The sequence below is a fragment of the Lycium ferocissimum genome, chromosome 12, assembly GCF_029784015.1.
Source record: "Lycium ferocissimum isolate CSIRO_LF1 chromosome 12, AGI_CSIRO_Lferr_CH_V1, whole genome shotgun sequence".
In the NCBI taxonomy this organism is placed as follows: Eukaryota; Viridiplantae; Streptophyta; class Magnoliopsida; order Solanales; family Solanaceae; genus Lycium; species Lycium ferocissimum.
This window is the reverse complement of record NC_081353.1, coordinates 44,886,071-44,905,277: the sequence shown is the minus strand read 5'-3', so window position 1 is coordinate 44,905,277 and position 19,207 is coordinate 44,886,071. Positions and strand designations below refer to the sequence as shown.

General features: G+C 36.5%; 1 protein-coding gene across 1 annotated transcript; it reads left to right on the top strand.

Annotated features, from left to right (window-relative positions):
• Nucleotides 1-2,112: 2,112 nt before the first annotated feature.
• LOC132040633 (agamous-like MADS-box protein AGL70) lies at nt 2,113-18,959 on the top strand. Its single transcript, XM_059431288.1, has 7 exons — nt 2,113-2,304; nt 15,833-15,911; nt 16,551-16,606; nt 16,673-16,772; nt 17,228-17,269; nt 17,979-18,020; nt 18,111-18,959. The coding sequence occupies exons 1-7, from the start codon at nt 2,120-2,122 to the stop codon at nt 18,222-18,224; spliced, it is 618 nt and encodes a 205-aa protein (XP_059287271.1). The 5' UTR covers nt 2,113-2,119; the 3' UTR covers nt 18,225-18,959.
• Nucleotides 18,960-19,207: the final 248 nt, after the last annotated feature.

Below are 19,207 nucleotides of genomic sequence, written 5' to 3'. Positions count from 1 at the left end.
CTGAAAAGATGTTGGAAGGGACCCTTTGGAGATATGAAGTGGGGGAGAGCAGACGTAGTAATACAACAAAAATGCAAACTGTAGAGAAAACCCTGGACCAATGTTGATTATACAAAATAGGAAATCTTTAGATATGTAAAACGAACAGTATCTGATAATTTTAGATTAGGAGAAAAAATGGGGGAAAGAAGGTGGAAATAAAGAGAATCCAAGAGAAAAGCTGTAGGCAAGTGGTGTTTTGTAAACGAAGGAAAGGACTATTGACGAAAGCCAAGAACTCTCAACTCTGTGTGATGTGGATGTTGCTGTTGTCATTTTCTCTAACAGTGGCAGGCTGTACCAATTCTGAAGCACCAACAGGTTTTTTCATTTCATTCTAATTACTGCACTTATCCTTTATCTGAAGATCATTGATTATTAAATAATTTCCTCTTCATATACTGATTATTATTCTGATATACGTGTTAAGTCGTTAGGAAGACTAGTTTGTAGGCTGACACGTTAATTAACTCAAATGTTTTTAGCGGTGCAGGTTTTGGTAATTGATTGCAAATCTTTAGAAATTGATTCGAATGGGGATATCAACTAATTGTCCCCAAAATAAGTTAACGTGTCTGTCTGTTTTATCATGTTATAGCAAACTAATGAATGTCTATCTCTTCTATAATGATTGTGAAAATTTGACAGCAATCTTTTATTGGTAACAATTTTAAAAAATATATGGAATTATCTACTCATTTAAAAAAAAGAAAATATCAGGTTTTCTACTTAATTTCCTTTTCATCTCTGTCTTTAAGTGTGTAATAATTTTTCTTTTTTTCAGATTTTTACAATTTGATAATATTTCTTTTAGATTAACCCTTACTTTGTAGAGCCCGTTTGGCTTATTGATTTAAAATAATCGAGCAAGCATTATGTGATGATAAGCATTTTTTAAGGGCCGAATTTGATTGAATAGATAGCGATTCACGTGTTTGAATAAAAGTGATTTGAAGCTTATAATGCGATTGAAGTCTTGTGAAAAAAAAGTTGATAAGCAAGATCTCACAAAATGACTTAATTGTCCTTAAAATTGTTTACACTAATAAGCGATTTCACATGATTTTCAATTTCAGGTTGATTTAAATATAAAATCATTTATGTCTCATTATCTTTAATATAAAATCTAGATTATCTTTTCTATACATATAGTTTTTATGATCATTTAAAAGGTAATAAAATCTATGATATAACAAATAATAATATGAATCGTGCAAAAATACTTAAAATATACAAAAATATTTGTACTGAATAAACAAATGCTTAATGAAATTTTGTTTGTTGCTAATTTATTAAAACATTCAACTACAATAAACACTCAGCAATCAAATCATAAACTTGGTTCCTTCTTGATGGCGGTCGCATCCAAGGAACGTATGAAAGAATGAAGTTAGGAAGAGGGTTAGGAGTTTTATTTCTGCAAAGGTATTTGAGAGATTGCAAAATAATATTAGGATAGAATAGTAAATCCCACAAACTAAAGTCTTTATAAGTGAAAAATAATAAGTTAGGGATGATCAAGCTTATAACATAAGTTGAATTTATAAAAATGACTTCATTTTTTTTGGCGCGTAGATAAGGCCAGCTGGGTACAAAAGTACAAAAATAGTCCCAAATTCCAGCCAATAAGCCGAAATTGAGGAAGTAGTCCCAAATTCCAGCTAAAACTTTAAACCGCTCGGGTACGAAGTACAACACTAGCGTCAGCCCATCAGATATTTATCTTATGGCTTAGTGTTGCTGTCTCTATTTATTCCACGTTTTAAGCCAACTTGTCATACAGTCATCTTTTTCCCTCTTTTGAGTTGTCCACTGGACTTGGACCAAATAAGTAAAAACACAGAGCACCATTTGTAATTAAAATAAAAAAAGAAAAGAAAAAAACAAACAAACAGAGAAATCTTGAAAAGATGTTGGAAGGGACCCTTTGGAGATATGAAGTGGGGGAGAGCATACGTAGTAAAACAACAAAAATGCAAACTGTAGAGAAACCCCTGGACCAATGTTGATTATACAAAATACGAAATCTTTAGATATGTACTTCAGCATCTGATCATTTTAGATTAGGGATAGAGAAAAAATGGGGAGAAAGAAGGTAGAAATAAAGCGAATCCAAGAGAAAAGTTGTAGGCAAGTTGCTTTTTGTAAACGAAGGAAAGGTCTATTGAAGAAAGCTAAGGACCTCTCTATCATGTGCGATGTGGATGTAGCTGTTGTTATCATCTCCAACAGTGGCAGGCTGTACGAATTCTCAAGCAGCAACAGGTTTTTTCATTTCATTTGTTAAGCACTTAATTATACGTATCTGAATCTGATTGATTATTATATGATTTCCTATTTATCATTCTGATACGTGTTGAATCATTAGGAAGACTAGTTTTTAGGCTGACACGTTAATTGACTCAAGTGTTTTTAGCGGTGCAGGTTTTGGTATTTATCTCTTGAGTTGATCCTACAGGTGCCTGCCTAAGAGAGTTTACCTTTTTTGCATGTGATATGCAAAGATGTCTACATAATACGATTGGGAATACACACATCCAAATACATATATATATATATATATATATATATATATATATATATATATATATATATATATATATATTACCTTATTATTTTGTAATAATGGTGATAACAAACAAGATTGGAATTGAAATATTAATCTAAGAAAAAGTAAAGAATAGAAAGCTAGCTAGCTAGACGATGTATGATAAAATAGGAGCAATAACTAGAATTAAACATCCTAATTACCCCTAATACAATCAAACAAAGACCTAAAACTTCTAGAACTTTACTAGGAAGATAACCTCTTGCAAATCCTAAGCCAAATTTAAAGGTAACTCGAACATCACCTGCAAATCTCACAAACTAATCTCTAAATTCATAACAAGCTAATCAAAATAAGCTAGGGTTTAGCACCCAAGGGTGTGGCCTTGTGGTTAATGAAGTGGGTTGGGCACCATGAGGTCTCAGGTTCAAATTCCAGTAGAGAAAAAAAAAATAGGTGATTTCTTCGCATATGTTCTAGCATTGGTGGACAGAGTTACCTGATACCTGTTGCTAGTGGGAGGTGGCAAGTATCGGTAGAATTAGTTGAGGTGCGCGCAAGCTGGTCCGGACACCACGGTTATAGAAAAAAATAAGCTAAGGTTTAGCGTATTTATACTAAAGCTAAATTTTTACATGAAAAGCCTAAAATAACCCTAAGATAGGCCCCAAATTGTTAGTAACCATGTTTGGAAAGCTTAACTACTATCATGGTAAAATGTATCGCGATGGCAATATGGTGCTGGAAGGTCCTTCTCCGCATTCACGATATACTCTTTGTGCTGGAAAGTCAACTGGGAAGTCCTTCGCATTCGTGTTTGTAACACTGCGATCACGATGCAATACAAGAAGATCCATCTCAAGAAGATCATCAACTTGCTTTGCAGCTTTTTTGTGGCTTCCGGGTTGCGCAATATGCCGCTTGATTTGGAAGTTGAGAACCTGAAACAAAGTTGATTTGATGCTCGATAAAGTTAGTAGCCCCTTGGGAACTCGTCAGAAAATATATCTTCATAATCTTGAAAAGAGTAGAAACAACACTAGGTAAAGAAGGAGTCACTCATTAATAGTCAAAAAACAGTCTTTCTATATAAGAAGTATAATAGAATGGTTGTCCTCAATCTTTTCTAACCACTTGGATGACTAATCAATAAACTCACTTTTTCTTTTCCTCTAAGTTCACCATCATGTTGCAAAGGTGGAAACTTTCCCTCATTTTCCCTCATATTCTTACTTCGTATCATGTTGCAAAGGTGGAAACTTTCCCTCATTTTCCCTCATATTCTCACTTCTTCCCTCTTTTCACGTGCCACTCTTTCTCACTCTTTGCCTTTTCACTCAATTTCCTTAATTTCTTGTAATCCTCACTAATTTCTAATGGAGTCAAAAGTAAAAGAGTGAATTTACGTCCATCTTTAACAAGAGGATACTTGTTAGTCCTTCCATCATGCCTTGCTTCTCGATGATATTGTCAATTGTCAATGCTAGTCTAGAAGCAAATAAAAACTTGCATTGGCTCTACATTCACACCAAACTTCATTATAATACTTACCAATCTTGAAATTGGTCTTTACTATCTAGTAGACTTTGAGTTCCTCAAAGTCGTTTAACCATTGGAGTCTATGTGGTGTAGGATGTTTCCTTGTAGGAAAGTTCAATTGGTCTACCAAATTTGCCTTGCACATTTGCACAACTTTACCATGAAAAAGATTCTTTCTTCGACGTTGATTTTGTACTTCCTTAGCTAAGGCTCTCATAAGTCTCCTTACTACCAAATAGAGCTTCAAGCCATCTTAAAACTTTCTATGTTCACTTTGACTTTCTTCTCCAACATCTTCACCATGATCACTATCTCTGTTTGCTAGTTCTCTGGTTTGGTATTGTGGTTGTTGGTGGGGTTGTTGATTAGGAGGTTATGGGTATGGTAACGATTGTGGATGGTATGATGATGATGGATCAAGATTTAGGTAGCCTTGGAAGGGTTCATCTCTTTGAGCATGGGTGATTTAACCTTGTTGCAAAACTCAATATAGTTAGAAGGGTGGTGGTCGTGGTGTGGGAGTATTCAGGGTCATGCATGTGCGAACTCCTTGGTTTAGTTGAAGAGGAGTGGTCCCAATCCAAAGAGTAACTTTTGTCTTCTTCAAATGGTTCATCCTTTGGTTCATGTTGTTAGACTTGCTATTCAATTTTATAAGAGCTCCCATAGCATCACTTAGGGATGGTACATCACTAGAAGTTGATGTTTTGTTCTCCAATGTCATTTATACTTGCAAAACAACAACATACTAGTGTAATCCCTCTAGTGGGGTCTTGAATTGGTGTGTATGCAAACATTACCTAAGTTGCACGGATTCTTCACTTTCGTTGCCGCGTCGGATTCTTCGGGATTCTCAAAAATGCACTCTTTTGGAGTATCAAACCTGTAGCGGCTGACGATATTTTTGAAAGTCGTACTGTATAGAACATTACTAGCCCTTGTGAAGGTAGAGGTTTCCGATAGACCATGACTCGAATAATTATATCAAGCTGGTTGAAAGGAAATGGCTGGTAAAGCCAGCCATTTGAAGCTAATGGAGAAAAGCATAGTATCAACAACAAGTAATACGATAACTGAAGTAAAGAACATAACAAGTAATAATAGAATCGAAGAAAAAGATAATAGGAGAGTAATAATAATAAAACTGATAAAGGCAAGGCGGTATGCGACGCACTCGCAACTACCTTACTAATCCTCGACCTCATGCTCTGCTCTTTAAGATCATGTCCTAGGTAAATTGCAAGTGTGCTATGTCCTGTGTAATCACCTTTCCCGATCTTTTTTGCCACTACCTACCCCTGCATCAAACCACACCCTTGACACTTTCCGCCTCTCGGCTGGGGAGTGTTTGTAAATCTCATCTTGGCGTATTTGAGCTAATTCTTGTCACTTGCATGAGTCGAGCTTCCGTACTTGTCTGAATATCCTCATCCCTATTTCTATATCTCTTTGTATGCTCACATCCATCTTAGCGTCCCGTTTAAAACTACTTTCATCTTTTGGACATACGAAGTTCTTGACCGACGAACTTCCATTGTATAACATCGTGATCCTAACAATCACTTTATATAACTTACATTTAAGTCTTGGTTGAACATTGTTATCACACAAGCGCAGATACAAACCTCCATTTTATCTACTCGCTGTAATACGATGTATAACATCATCTTCATTCTCCCCTGGATTATTGACCCAAGGTACTTAGAACTTCCTCTCTTGGGGATGACTTGTGTATTAATCCTCACTTCCGCATATGCCTCGTGAGTTATATCAGTAGTTGTAGCGCAAGTTCAGTGCCGTAATATTTTTTTTGGTAATTAAAAAAAAAAAAGGTTACGTCACTGAACTTGCACTCTAAATACTCTGTCTTAGTTTTGCTAAACTCGAACCCTTTAGATTCCAGGGTCTGTCTCCAAACGTCCAGCGTATTGTTACCTCCGCCGTGAGTCTCGTCCATCAATACTATGTTTGAGCAAGCAAATTAGTTATAACAAATCTTTATCGATCACTGCCTTAGATAATATAATCCACTTCAATGCCACTCAATCTTGCGCATCGCTCTTGAAGTTTTGTCTCTTTTGATCTCATTCATTTAAACCTTTTTTCCCTAAAAAAGCTAAATCTCATTCACCGGGTTAGGTGTATTAAATTTTAGATATAGCAAAAGAATGCTACCAAACATGGTATTACTCATGCAGGATTTAATACATGAATAACTTAGCTCCTAACAAGCTACCAAACGACCCCTTAGAGTACTATGCCTAGGAGTGGAAGTATCGTCAGTTTTATGCTACTCAGGCTGTTGTTAACTTGATTTACCTAATAATCTAGATTCCATTGTTTAGCATCAGCTTCTTCTCACATCTACCACCCATACCTACTGATCTCGTCTACCCCTTCCACATAGTCATATGAAATCCTCCTTAAGGTCATAAAAAATTCTTCCGGTGGTGGTATCTGGACTAGTGCTCTATTCCTCACATCTTGAGGTGGAATGGGTTATGGCACCGAAGACTGGACATCTTTTTGAATAAAATGTTGGATTATCTGCTTTCAATAAGCCAATTCATTCTTCTCGTTCATCCATCCTCTGATGTACATTCAGGAGGTCACCACGCATCTTCTGAAACTAAAAATTAATCAGTTAAATTGTTAAGAAAAAGTGTGCAATAGTTATTAGTATCCACGATTTGTTGTAGAGTCTTAACACCACTTGAGTAGTCGTCAACAACTGATCTAGTGTCTATCAATTAATAGCAAAAGGGTTAAAGTACAATAATCTCATAATCGTGTAACGTTTTTGTTGACTCTTTCTCACTCTGATTGTCTCGTACTCTAGCTTTTTTGCTTTGTGGAAGTACCTCAAAGTTTGATCTCGTCTAACTGGAATCTTCAACCAGTTGTCACATCCAAATTCTTGAGGTGTACATGATTAGCATTCAATGCCTTTTAACTTTCATTGAGCGAACCAACTGAACATAGGGGTGCTTATCAGGCGGTTTAGTTGAATGTTTATGCTAAATGGTTGCTTATGGGTTTTAAAATGTGCAAAATTGCTGACCAAACCGATAAGATATTGGTGATTCGGTATCAGTTTAGCAATTATCGTTCGATTTATCATTAAATTAAATAATACCTCCACAAATTAGTGTGTATTTCAGCGTTCAAATTCGGTATTCTTTTTCAAAAGACATAGTAGCTCCCTTCTAAGGGAAATGAAATGTAAATTGAAATTAAAAAAGGAAATAAAATAAGAGACAGAAGAGGGGAGAAATAAGAAAAGAAATGTTAAAAAAATAAAAAGAGATCATATGAGACTAGCACAGTAGAGATGTATTATATCCACCATCATGTGATGTATTATATCCACCATCAAGTTCCTTCTGAAAAGAGTGATAATAACACCAGGCCACTATAATAAATGGGATACGCTATAAGGAAATCTGGAGGCTGGAGCGTTGGAAATTTGGGCGATAGCTGAGAATGAACTGAGTGGAGTGCTTTAAGTTCCTAAAGACTAAAGATGACTTTATGTACATTGGGTAGAAATGCAGTCTAATAGTTCTTATGGGTTAACGGCTAAACCATTAAGGAAATTGAGCACCCTGCATCGGTAAATCGTTAACGATAAAACTCCGAACTCCGATAACCAACAACAACAACATCATACCTAGTATAATCCCACAAGTGGGGTCTGGAGAGCGAAGAGTGTATGCTGACCTTACCCCTATATTGAGAGGTAAAGATGTTTCCGATAGATCCTCGACTCAAGGAAAAACATTCAAAACAGGTCGGGAAAAAGAAATAGCAGAAGTGAAGAAACCATGGCAAAATACTATAAAAGCATTCTGAAAAAAGGAACAATAATTACAACAAAATAATACGATAATCAAGAAACAACATATATTAACAGAAATCGAAGGACAAGCAACTACAAGAGTGATACTACGACTATTAATATGGAAGGATGGGCGAGACAATGCTCTATAGAACTTCGCCTCATACAACATAGTTGGTTTAGCCACCACTCTGTATAACTTGCCTTTAAGTTTTGGTGGCACTTTCTTACCACACAAGACTCCGGATGAAAATCTCCATTTCATCCACCTAACACCAATACGATGTGTGACATCAATTTCAATCTGCCAATTTCCTTGGATAATAGACTGGAGATACTTGAAACTTCCTCTCTTTGGGATATCCTGTGTGTCAAGTCTCACTTCCACGCCAGCCACATCCTTTGTCTTTGGGATATCATGTGTGTCAAGCCTCACTTCCACGCCAACCACATCACCAAAATTGCACTCCAGATATTCTTTCTTGGTCCTATTCAACCTGAACCCTTTAGATGTCAGGTCTTTCTCCAAAACTCGAGCTTAGTGTTAACTACGCTGGGAGTCTCGTCAGTTAGAACTATGTCATCCGCAAATAACATACACCATGGCACCTCACCTTGGATTTGCCTCGTCAATTCATGCATCACCAGGACAAATAAAAACGGGATAAGAGTTGATCCCCAGTGCAAACTCATCTCAATTGGGAAATGCTCTGAGTCTCCTACCATTGTCTTTACCTAGGTTTTTGCTCAATCGTACATGTCCTAAATCGCCCTAGTGTACACTACGGGTACACCTCTAGCCTTCAAGCATCTCTATAAAACCTCCATCAGGGCTTTGTCATATGCCTATAGACCAATAAACTTATTTTGCGATTGGGTTATCCATTACGAATCAGTTTGAACAGCCATAAATGAACATATCTACTCGTTATCACATACCTGTATACATTATATCACATGAAATAAATAATTTTGATAAGTTAAATATATGGCTCAATAGCCTTATCATAAATAGAATCACTGAGTACGAGTAATAGGCCTTGCAATATCTGAAATCATTACATAAATATGAAAATGTCATAAAGGACTCGTGTATACGTCTACACCTTCTACAATGTATCATAGAACATTTATAATGTACAAAAGCTAAATATGTGTAGGCATGCCCAACTATGCAAATGAATAGAATATGAAGGTCTGGCCACCACCAGAATGTATTAGGGCTCACCAAAAGCTGGATAGGAGAGATGAATGTCGAATGCACATCGTCGTCTTAGCACACTTGTATCTTTAAAGGAAACATAACTGTGACATCCAAAGGGCGTGAGTATAACTATTGTACTTTGTAAGTGTCACTGACTCCTTACTTAACGATGAAACGAGACCTTAGGAGAATCACGTACGAATAAATGTATAAACAACATCTTTATTTCATAACATTTTGAAATTATAAATCATTTATGAAAACACAACATTATGTGTAATTGTACCTTAGGCCTATAACATAACATAAAATACCATAACCATAACTTTTTGGGAGCACCTACAATACGAGAGTCATGATAGTCGTCCAACACCCGATCAATTGACTCACTATAATGTCGTATAATTTCGATACTATGTGCTAGCATGACTATTACCTCATACTTGAGATGGTATAGATTAATAATTGTACAAGCTATTACTCCACTATAGAACATGTGGTTTCTCAGTGAAATGCCACCTCCTTGGAAAGTGAAAATCCTCAATTAATGTTACTCCCAAAACATTTAACATTGAAGCTACAACCCCTTTTGGTCCTTTTACACTTTGAAACTTTGGCACTTATGGCCATAGAGCTTTCTTTTGATAGCTTGGTTCTTACGGCTCTCAAACATCATTTTTAGGTCAATCTTGGCACTTATGGCCGCACTATAGCATTTAATTATGACATTATAATGGAGGTTTCAGTTTCGAAACCCCCTACCTACAACAACAGGGGATTTGCCTTTTTCGTCGAGCTCGCCGCACAGGGCTTGTCTAGTATAGGTTATCTCTTCTGTGTTGTTTGTGGGCTACTACATAGGAGCGAGGTTTACCTTGTGCGCACCCAATAAGTAGCTGCTCGGGTACCCTTGTCATAAAAAAATATGACATCATAACATGAGGTGCTATCTCAAGCCAATGGGCGAGAATTTGTTGTCTCGTGCCTTGTTCCTGGTATTAGATAGTTCATGCATATGTTTTTACTTAGTGTCCATCGGAAAATGTGTTGTATGTACTGTGTAAAGTATAGGTATAAATAGGGCACAATGTAACACAATGGCTTTTACTTATCTCTATAATATCTTCCTGTACCTTCATTTCTCACATGATATTAGCACGTCGGTGAGAAAATACTCGACGTGCAACCTAGCAGCGACATCCCGAAAAATAATACGTCACCGTGCAACATTTCGGTGGCTTTTATCGTAGAGTTCTAATGTCACAATGTTGTGCGGAAACCAACACCACCACAACGTTCATCATAGCGTAGCGACCAAACTCCTCTACAGAAGCATTGTCATATGCCTATATGGGTCGTCTAAACCTAGGGTTCCAGTGGGTGCACTAGATTCACGTGCCAGCACTTGTGAAGCTTCGGCAGCCTTCAACATAGATCGACATTTTGCGGTGCTCGCCTCACCTTTCCGGCCTGACCTTTCCTAGCCACATTCGACCACTTTCGATCTAGCCAGCTTCTTTCCAATAAGTTTCTCCAGTTTTGGCTACTTATTCTAGAACTTTCTAGTGTTGTGGGGGTCGTTTGAAACCTCTGCTTGCTTCCAATCTCTGTTAAGACTGTTAGAATAGGAATAGCAATTGTTGCAGCAACTTGTGAGCTACTTTGGATCAAACAATTGCTCAGAGAACTGAAATTTGGAGAAATCGGTTAGATGGAACTTGTGTGTGCTAAACAAAGCGGCCCTTCATATCGCATCAAATCCGGTATTTCATGAGAGGACTAAGCACATTGAGATTCACTGTCACCTTGTCAAAGAAAACTCCGGAGATATTGTTACAAAATTTGTGAAGTCGAGTAATCAGCTTCCAGATGTTTTCACCAAGTCCCTCACTAATCCTCGTATTAGTTACATTTGTAACAAGCTCAGTACATATGACATGTATGCACCAGCTTGAGGGCTAGTGCCAGAAAAGGAATAGGAAGATGATTTTTATTAGTATCCTACGTGAAAAGGATTGTAATGTAGTGTCTACAAATAGGACTCAATGTAGTAATGTAAATACACAATTCAATATTATTTTCTACTAAATTTCTCATAGAGACTTCTTGGGTCATTTTGTCAATCATTTTCAAGGTACATCAATTGTTACTGCCCTATTTCTGACAAGTTCTCCAATAGAACTGATATTTGTCTTACCTAGTCAGGCTTCTTGAGGCTGTCTATTGATTTGGTTGATTACAATTCTCTTTACTAAAATTTCTTTCGATTTGAGGCTTTGGCTCCAGAAACATTGGTTTTGGACATTCAAGTCTTTTGACTATTATAAACCATTAATTGAAAATTCAAACTATTTAGCTTGGACTTCCTCGGTAAAATGTGGTGCAATGGTCAAGTTATTCAAGATTCTTTAAGGGCTATTGAGGGAGATGAAAGGTTCGAGCAAATTAGGAAAAGCTTGATGCTCAATTATGTAGTCTCCTACGGCAATCTATTAATTCCAAATTGATGTTGTTGTTTTGCTCATTCCAAGACATATTATTTAGTTTGGGAATTTTATACACTAATGGCGTATCTCATTTTTATGATATGATTTCTCGGATGATTAACAAGAGGAAATACAAATTGGATATGTCTACTTACTTTGGACTAGTACAAGAAGCCATGGAGGAATTTGAGAAGTTGATGCTAGTCATTGTTGAAAAACAACAGGATCAACAAAGATGTTTCTTACACTCGCTGGACATCCGAATGACCTTGATTCGGTGTATGATCATATTTTGGCTAGTCCAATTCTTTTTACCGTGGATGAGCTATTCATTCGTTTACTTTGTTTTGTTGCACCACCCACTCATATAGTGGTCTCGTCGCTGGCTATTGACTCTTCTTTTCTCGCATATCAAATAATGAAAAATCAAACATCTCAAACTATGAAAAATGAGAGAGAATGTCTTATTGAATTTTTTTTTATCCAAGTGTAGTTATTGTAATAGTTTTGAACGCTTCTGAAGTTTGCTTTACTTTAGATGATCGGCCGCCAAGAAATGCTCATGTTTATTTAGATTGACACTGCAGGTAACCAGAGGTTTTCTTTATCTCACAAAAATACAATGAGTTCCTTTAATATTGGGCAAGTAAGCAAACATCTCAACAAGTAGCCTCTATATTTATTGTATATGTTTTACAATATCTAATACACTTGGACCATAGATCCTTAACCCAGGCGCTTTTGACCATATTTTTATAATAAATCTCTTTTGTCAATTATTTTATTCGCAATCTCTTTCCACTGTCAGTTTAGCTAACGGATGACAAATAAAAGCAACAGGTATTGGACAAGCTAATCCCGTGTCTTCCTATCGCACTAAATTCTACTCCCTCTGTCCTAATTTATGTGATATAGTTTGGCTAGGTACGGAGTTTAAGAAACAATGGAGGACTTTTGAAACTTGTGGTCGAAAACAAACCATAGATATTTATGTGACTGTAAATCATTTCATTAAGGGTAAAAAGGGAAATTTTAAGTTAAATTATTTCTTAATATAGAAATGTATCATTCTTTTTTGGACAGACTAAAAAAGAAAGTATATCACATAAATTGGAACAGAGGGAGTGTTATTTATGTCCCTGGTTGTCTTTCTAATCTCATATTTGATTGTTGTTTGTCTCGTACCTTAGATTATTGCATAACATTCTTCAATGGTTCTGTCGCTATACAAATCACAGAACGTGACAGACAATTGGCGCAAGCCGTGAAGTACAAGGCCTTTACCACCCTATCTCTCCAACTCCATAGTCTGTCTAGTTACAGATTCTCCGAACTTAATTATATGTTTGGGAACATCCGAGTTATCCAAGTTTTAGAAAATAGTACCTACTTTGTTTATGTTTCCTACATTAGGTTGTGGGCCGTGTCAACTTGCGGAACACACCAATTCCACTTTCATGTAGTATTGAGAGTCGTGCAGAGTTTTTTTTCTTCAATCTGATATTTGAGGTCCTAGTAGAGTCAATATGACCTTAGAATTTCGTGTTATTAGTTTCATTGATGATTATTCATGATGTACTTGCCTGATAACGTCTATCTTTCCTCCAATTTCCAATCTTCCCCCTTTCCCTCCTCGCTTATGTCGCTCTCTATTGATCCTTTTGGACCCCCCACTTCTTGCCCCCCGATCCCCCAGAATTCCTATGCTAGAGCTCCTGGGACAATAACCCAGCAAAGAAAAGGGTCAGACTACCATCGAGACCTCATGAAGTGATTGAAGGCGAAGCAGTGGTTGTATTCACCGAAGAGGAACACAACTTGCTCGCTGAGACATGCAGATGGACTTTCATCGGCAAATTCAGTCAAAATAGACCCACTATCGACAAAATTAGGGTAGACATTGCTAAAATTCAGGGCTTAAAAGGAAATGTGATGATTATTAAAAATGTACTTGAATTTTCTTAATGAAAGATCGTTCTAACTTCTAAGTTGTTTCCTATATGTCAGACCTTTCGTGTTGAAGTGCAAATCAATTTGAGGTTTCTATTCGTAGTTGCTATTGCCTCAGAATACTTATCCTCTTAGTTTCAACAATTTATGACTTCTCAAGGAATTATTCACAGGATATCTTCTCTCGTTCATATACCTCTCAGCAGGATAAGGTAGCGAAGAGGAAGAGTAAGCATCTCACCGAGGCTGCTTGCACTCTTCTCATTTAATCCCCCATGTTTCGCTGCATTTTTTGGGCATTTTAGTTCTCACGTCCTGATATTCGATTGAGGTAGTCACTTTATGGTCGGAAAATGTCTTCTCGAGATCGGTTTAGTAAGTTCAATACAATTATTCAGGAGTTTGGCATGACTTGTAGTGAAACTAATCACTCTACGTTCTATTGGCATTCTACACCGATCTTTGCATTTATTTGGTTGTTTATGTTGATGACATCATTATCATCGACAATCGAGTGAAGTATCTTTTAAATATTGAGGTTGCTTAGTCTAGATCCAATGTTGTTATTTTACAAGGGAAGTATACCTTAGACATTCTTATGAAGCTAGGAATAACAGATTGTAGACCCATTGACACTTCTATGGATCTGAATTCTAAAATTATGCCAAGACAAGGGAGCATCTTAGCGATCCTGCAAGATATAGACGGTTGGTTCGCAAGTTGAATTACCTCACAGTGATTAGACTTGACATTTCCTTTGTTGTGAGCGTTGTCAGCCAATTCATGGACTCTCCATGTGACAGTTATTGAGATACAGTTGTTTACATTCTTCAATATATAAAATTAGCCCTAGACAAGGGAATATTCTTCGAGGATCTAGGCCATGAGCAAAATATTGGATACACAGACATTGATTGGGTATGATCACCTTTTGATACATGTGCTACGATTGAATATTATGTTTTAGTTGGAGGTAATTTGGTGTCTTGGAAGAGCAAGAAATTGAACGTAGTTGCTCGAACTAGTGTGGAAGTAGAATATTGAGCAATGGCAATAGCAACTTGTGAGGTAGTTTAGATCTAACATTTGCTTGGAGAATTGACATTTGGAGAAGTCAGTAAGATGGAAATATGTGTGATAATCAAGCAGCCCTTCATGTTTCGTCAAATCTAGTATTCCAAGAGACTAAATACATTGAGATTGACTATCATGTCATCATTTCATTGTACAAAAGATACTATCAGGAGATATTGTTAAAACTTTGTGAAGTCAAATTATCTGCTTTTAGATATTTTCATCAAGTCCCTCACTGTCGTCGTATTAGTTACATATGTAACAAGCTCAGTACATATGACATATATGCACCAGCTTGAGGGAGTGTTACCTAGCATTATACCTAGTATGTGTAGTATGTACTTTGTAAAGTAAGGTATAAATAGGGTACAGTGTAACACACAAATTTTAACTTTCTCAATAATATTATTCTCGTGTCTTTATTTCTCAAGTTGCAACAAAAACAAATGCAAACCAAGCGCCTGCTCAAAGGGAGAAACTAGTCAATCAAAATTGAGATGGGTAGGAGAAGCAAAAGAAAGGATTTCGAACCTGCAAGCAACAAGCAACTACAGCTTTTCAGTTGTTGTGCTGACAAGTAGTTTAGTGGTATAACAGGGTTGCCCCTTTTCCAAACTTGTCTATAATTTAGGGCATGCTTTTAGAAACCCTAGTTTTGGAGTTCGACCATCGAGATAGATATCGTAATTCGATCTTTTGATCACCCATTTTTTGAAAAACATTTTTTTGGGACTTCTGCCGTAGACACAGAAGATTGGATTACCTGAATCACGAGTCTTATACACTGTGTTACGAGTGGTCCGGGTGGGTTTGAAATGCATTCTGCATAACTAGCATTTTTTGGAAAAGATAAAGAACCCGAACCTCATTTTGTCCATATGTGGTCCAAACGGTAATTTGACCAAATGGTTAGGTCTGTATAGTTATTTGTGACTCGTAGAAACTGCTTTTGTTAAATTCCAAGGGGCTTCCCTTTTATTATCCATGTAGAGGGTATTTTCGATGTTTTAGTGCCTAATGCCCAAACAGATTGAATATCATAAAATGTATTCAGAATTTTCTGAAGCACTCTAGTGTAAACCAACATAAACTGATTTTCTCCCCATAATTTATTCCTTATACTTACCCACCAATAATGACATTGTATGTTTCAGTCTGACAGGGATCCTTCAACAATACGAAAGTCACGTTGAAGCAGATAAAGAGATCTCTGCAGAAATCCAAGTTACAGAGGTATTTGATTAGTTGACTGCTATCAAGTTATATTCTAATGAATTAGAGGCCTCTCTGGAGATCCAAACTAAGTGCATTGTCTGTCCATAAATCTAAGTTCTTTATTAATTTGGTTACTCTTTGCCTCACTCTGATAAGTATTAACTCTGAACTTGCAGTCTTCAAAAAAACAAATTAAAAAAAAAATAAAAAAAAATGCACCCCTGAACTTCTCAAAGATCAATATCTAACCGGAACTATTTCCAGATAAACTGTGAAATACATGTACCTTCCGGCATATTTAATAGGTCGGAAGATACTAAATATACAAGTTAGCATACGCGTGCCACCTCCCCGGCTTGGAGGTCCAAATTATTAATGATGCTTACTCTTCATCATAGTGCATCAAAGATCATGCTGCTGTTCAAATAAAATACATATCAAAAAAAGATCTTGCTGTTGCTCGACTAAAATGAGTTATCCTAGACATACAAACTATTTCATCAAATCCAGGAAGCATGCTCTGACTAGTTGTTCATTCATGTAGCTAATACAATTGATTAGTAACTTATCATTGATTCAAACATATTTTGCCCTCAGTAATCATTTGGGTGCTATATTCAATGTTATCTTGAATAATCATACTTACATTTTTCGTAGCACTCTAAATACGCAAGGTTCGTGACAACGGGAGAACTGTTACAAACAACAGAAAGGTACTGATCTTATACTTCACTTCTATTTAAAGCTTATACCAATGATGCTCTGTCTCAATTTGACAGGCAACTTGAGGAAAATGATGCTGAAGGTCTTACTGTGACTGACCTTGTCCATTTGGAAAACGAACTTCAAACTGCTCTAATACAAACCAGATCTAGACAGGTCTTTCTACAATTCTTTTTATCTTTGCCCTATTGTAATTGCATCATTTGGAACTCTGATGTTAAAATGCATTACCAGCTTCCCTTCTTACTGCCTCGGGCTTTTACTAATACTTGGAGCTGTCAGAACATGTTTTTCAGACATGTTTTCAGACATGACGAGTTGACAATCTTCAGCTAGAGTACTTCAATGTTTTTTTCATTCACCTCTCTCGTAACTGTGTGCGTTCAATGCTTTGTTTCATGATTTATTTTCTCATCCAAATGGTGAGAAACCATACTTGTTAGTGAATTCCTCCAGCTATATACATTTTATTTTTGTTTACTTTTGCTTTGTCTTTTTATAAGCGTTTGCACTTATTTTGTAAATTATGTTTGACTTCTGTGTTATAATCTGGTTCCCTTTCAGTTAGTGCCTCAGAACGAAGAAAATCTAAATAACTTTGTTTTGTGCAGACACATTTGATGCTTGAATCTATTAAGGGTCTTCACGAGGAGGTAAGTTTTCATTTCCATTGGCACATCATTGCTTATTTTCTGGTAAGCCATCTGTATCTTCAGGAACTACTGAAAATTAGTTTTTCCTGAAGTTATGAGTTTGGTCTATCTGCCTTTGTCTTGTGAATCTCTTTACCACAGGACTTGATTCCCTGAACTTTTTTTTAGGTTTAGCTAATCCAAAAATTCACACATTAGAAAAAGTAGCATCTTTTCATCTACTAGAACTATACTTTCTGGTTTTTAACTCTTCCTCTTTTCCGTGGTTGAACACATCATCCTTGGTTTCAACTGAGGACTAGTGCTTGCGTGCTAGGTTGATGTCAAAAGAATGCATAAGCTTAATAAATTCAATCAAATATAGGCAGTGGCTTATTGTTGAAAGGAGTGTAAACAGGAGCAAACCGTGTAGTTGTCCCATAGGTTGGTCCAAATGTATGGTAAGACTTAATTGACTACCAAACTTAATACTCTAGCCTTCCCATATAAAGACTTACCTAATTTGTCATAGGATGGAGAAAACTTATGAGCTTGGATGCATTGTCTTCATTCCTTCAAGTCGACAGAGTTGATGGCTCCACCCCTGCTTTCTACAGCTCTATCTAGCTTTGTAATCAACAAATGCCATCAGATATCTTTAATTGTTTTAGGATGAATTAATATCATATAAAATTTTACGTTAGACTGCACATGATACCCCTTTTTGCAGGAAAAATTGCTGCAAGAGGAAAACAAACTTCTGGAGGATAACGTAAATCATACCACACAAAATCTGCTATCACTAATTAGACCTCTTTCATGTTTTTCTAACTAACTAATTGATATGCATATGCACATACAGCTAGCTAGGATCCAGCAAAACGGAAAAGTGAATGACACATCTATGGATTCCACTGACCTTCCACCAACCCACATAATTTGCGGACAACAGAGAGCGACCCTGAATTTTCTCTAGTGATTTGCCAAATAGCCTTGCAGAGGCCCCAGGGGAATAACTTGCAAAGATTATGCAGTTCCTATATTTAGTGTCATGTTGCACATGAAATTAGCTAAGTCAAGGTATCTTCAGAAATAACTAACAATATTGTGCAGTTTCAGTAAAAACCAATTGTTCATCTGTATGACCATGTAATTGAAAAGGTCAAGATGATCTTTGGCCCTGCGTTTATGTTTTATCTATTCAGAGTTTCTGTTGCATGCCACGGCCTTATTTTTGTTTCTCATGCTGATTAAATTATTTACGTGCTAGACTGATACAAGAGGTTGAGTTATATGGGCTTATGCCTTTTCTTGTTCTGAAGTTGTATAATGTTCAAATATAGGTGGCATCTTGCTTGCTGTCTTAAATAAGTCCGAGAGGAACTCCATTATTTCGACAACTTTTGACTTTTTCTTTTTAAGGACCATATATTTAAAGGCTTATTGTTGTTATTTTGGGCACTTGTTAAAATAACTTGCAGCAACTTATGTTGAAGTTATTCTTTTAAGAATTAAAATTCATTCTTAAGAAACACTGCTGTTTCACATAGTTTGAAATTCTTATGCCACGAATTACCATTCATTCTTGGGAATTTGCTCTATCATAACTTTCTTCGCGGTATTCATGTTAGTGGTAACAAGGGATGAAGATTGTCCTATTAGAGCACTAGCATGGTTAAAATTTTATGAGAATGGTCATGATAGTGTATAACTAATGGGTCGCGAATAATTTCCTTAAGGTATTATTTGTTGCACTGGACCGGTATTTTTTGAGGACTCTTTCAATTTCCGCCTTAGATGAATTTTTCATTTACAGACAAATTTACTTTACTGGGCTAACTGGGAACATAACTGAAATGGTTGCCTGGTAAAAGGTCATTTGTGCAAATTACCCTCTTCAGGCGGAGGGGATGGGATTACCTCCGGTAAGTTTTTGGTCCAGTAATGTGGTATACCACA

Bases quoted from the DNA above. Each gene is read 5' to 3' on its own strand.
- LOC132040633 (XM_059431288.1), top strand. From the start codon at position 2,120: ATGGGGAGAAAGAAGGTAGAAATAAAGCGAATCCAAGAGAAAAGTTGT. The intron at 2,305-15,832 runs GTTTTTTCATTT...TGTATGTTTCAG, and splicing joins GAATTCTCAAGCAGCAACAG to TCTGACAGGGATCCTTCAAC. The intron at 18,021-18,110 runs GTAAATCATACC...ATGCACATACAG, and splicing joins ACAAACTTCTGGAGGATAAC to CTAGCTAGGATCCAGCAAAA.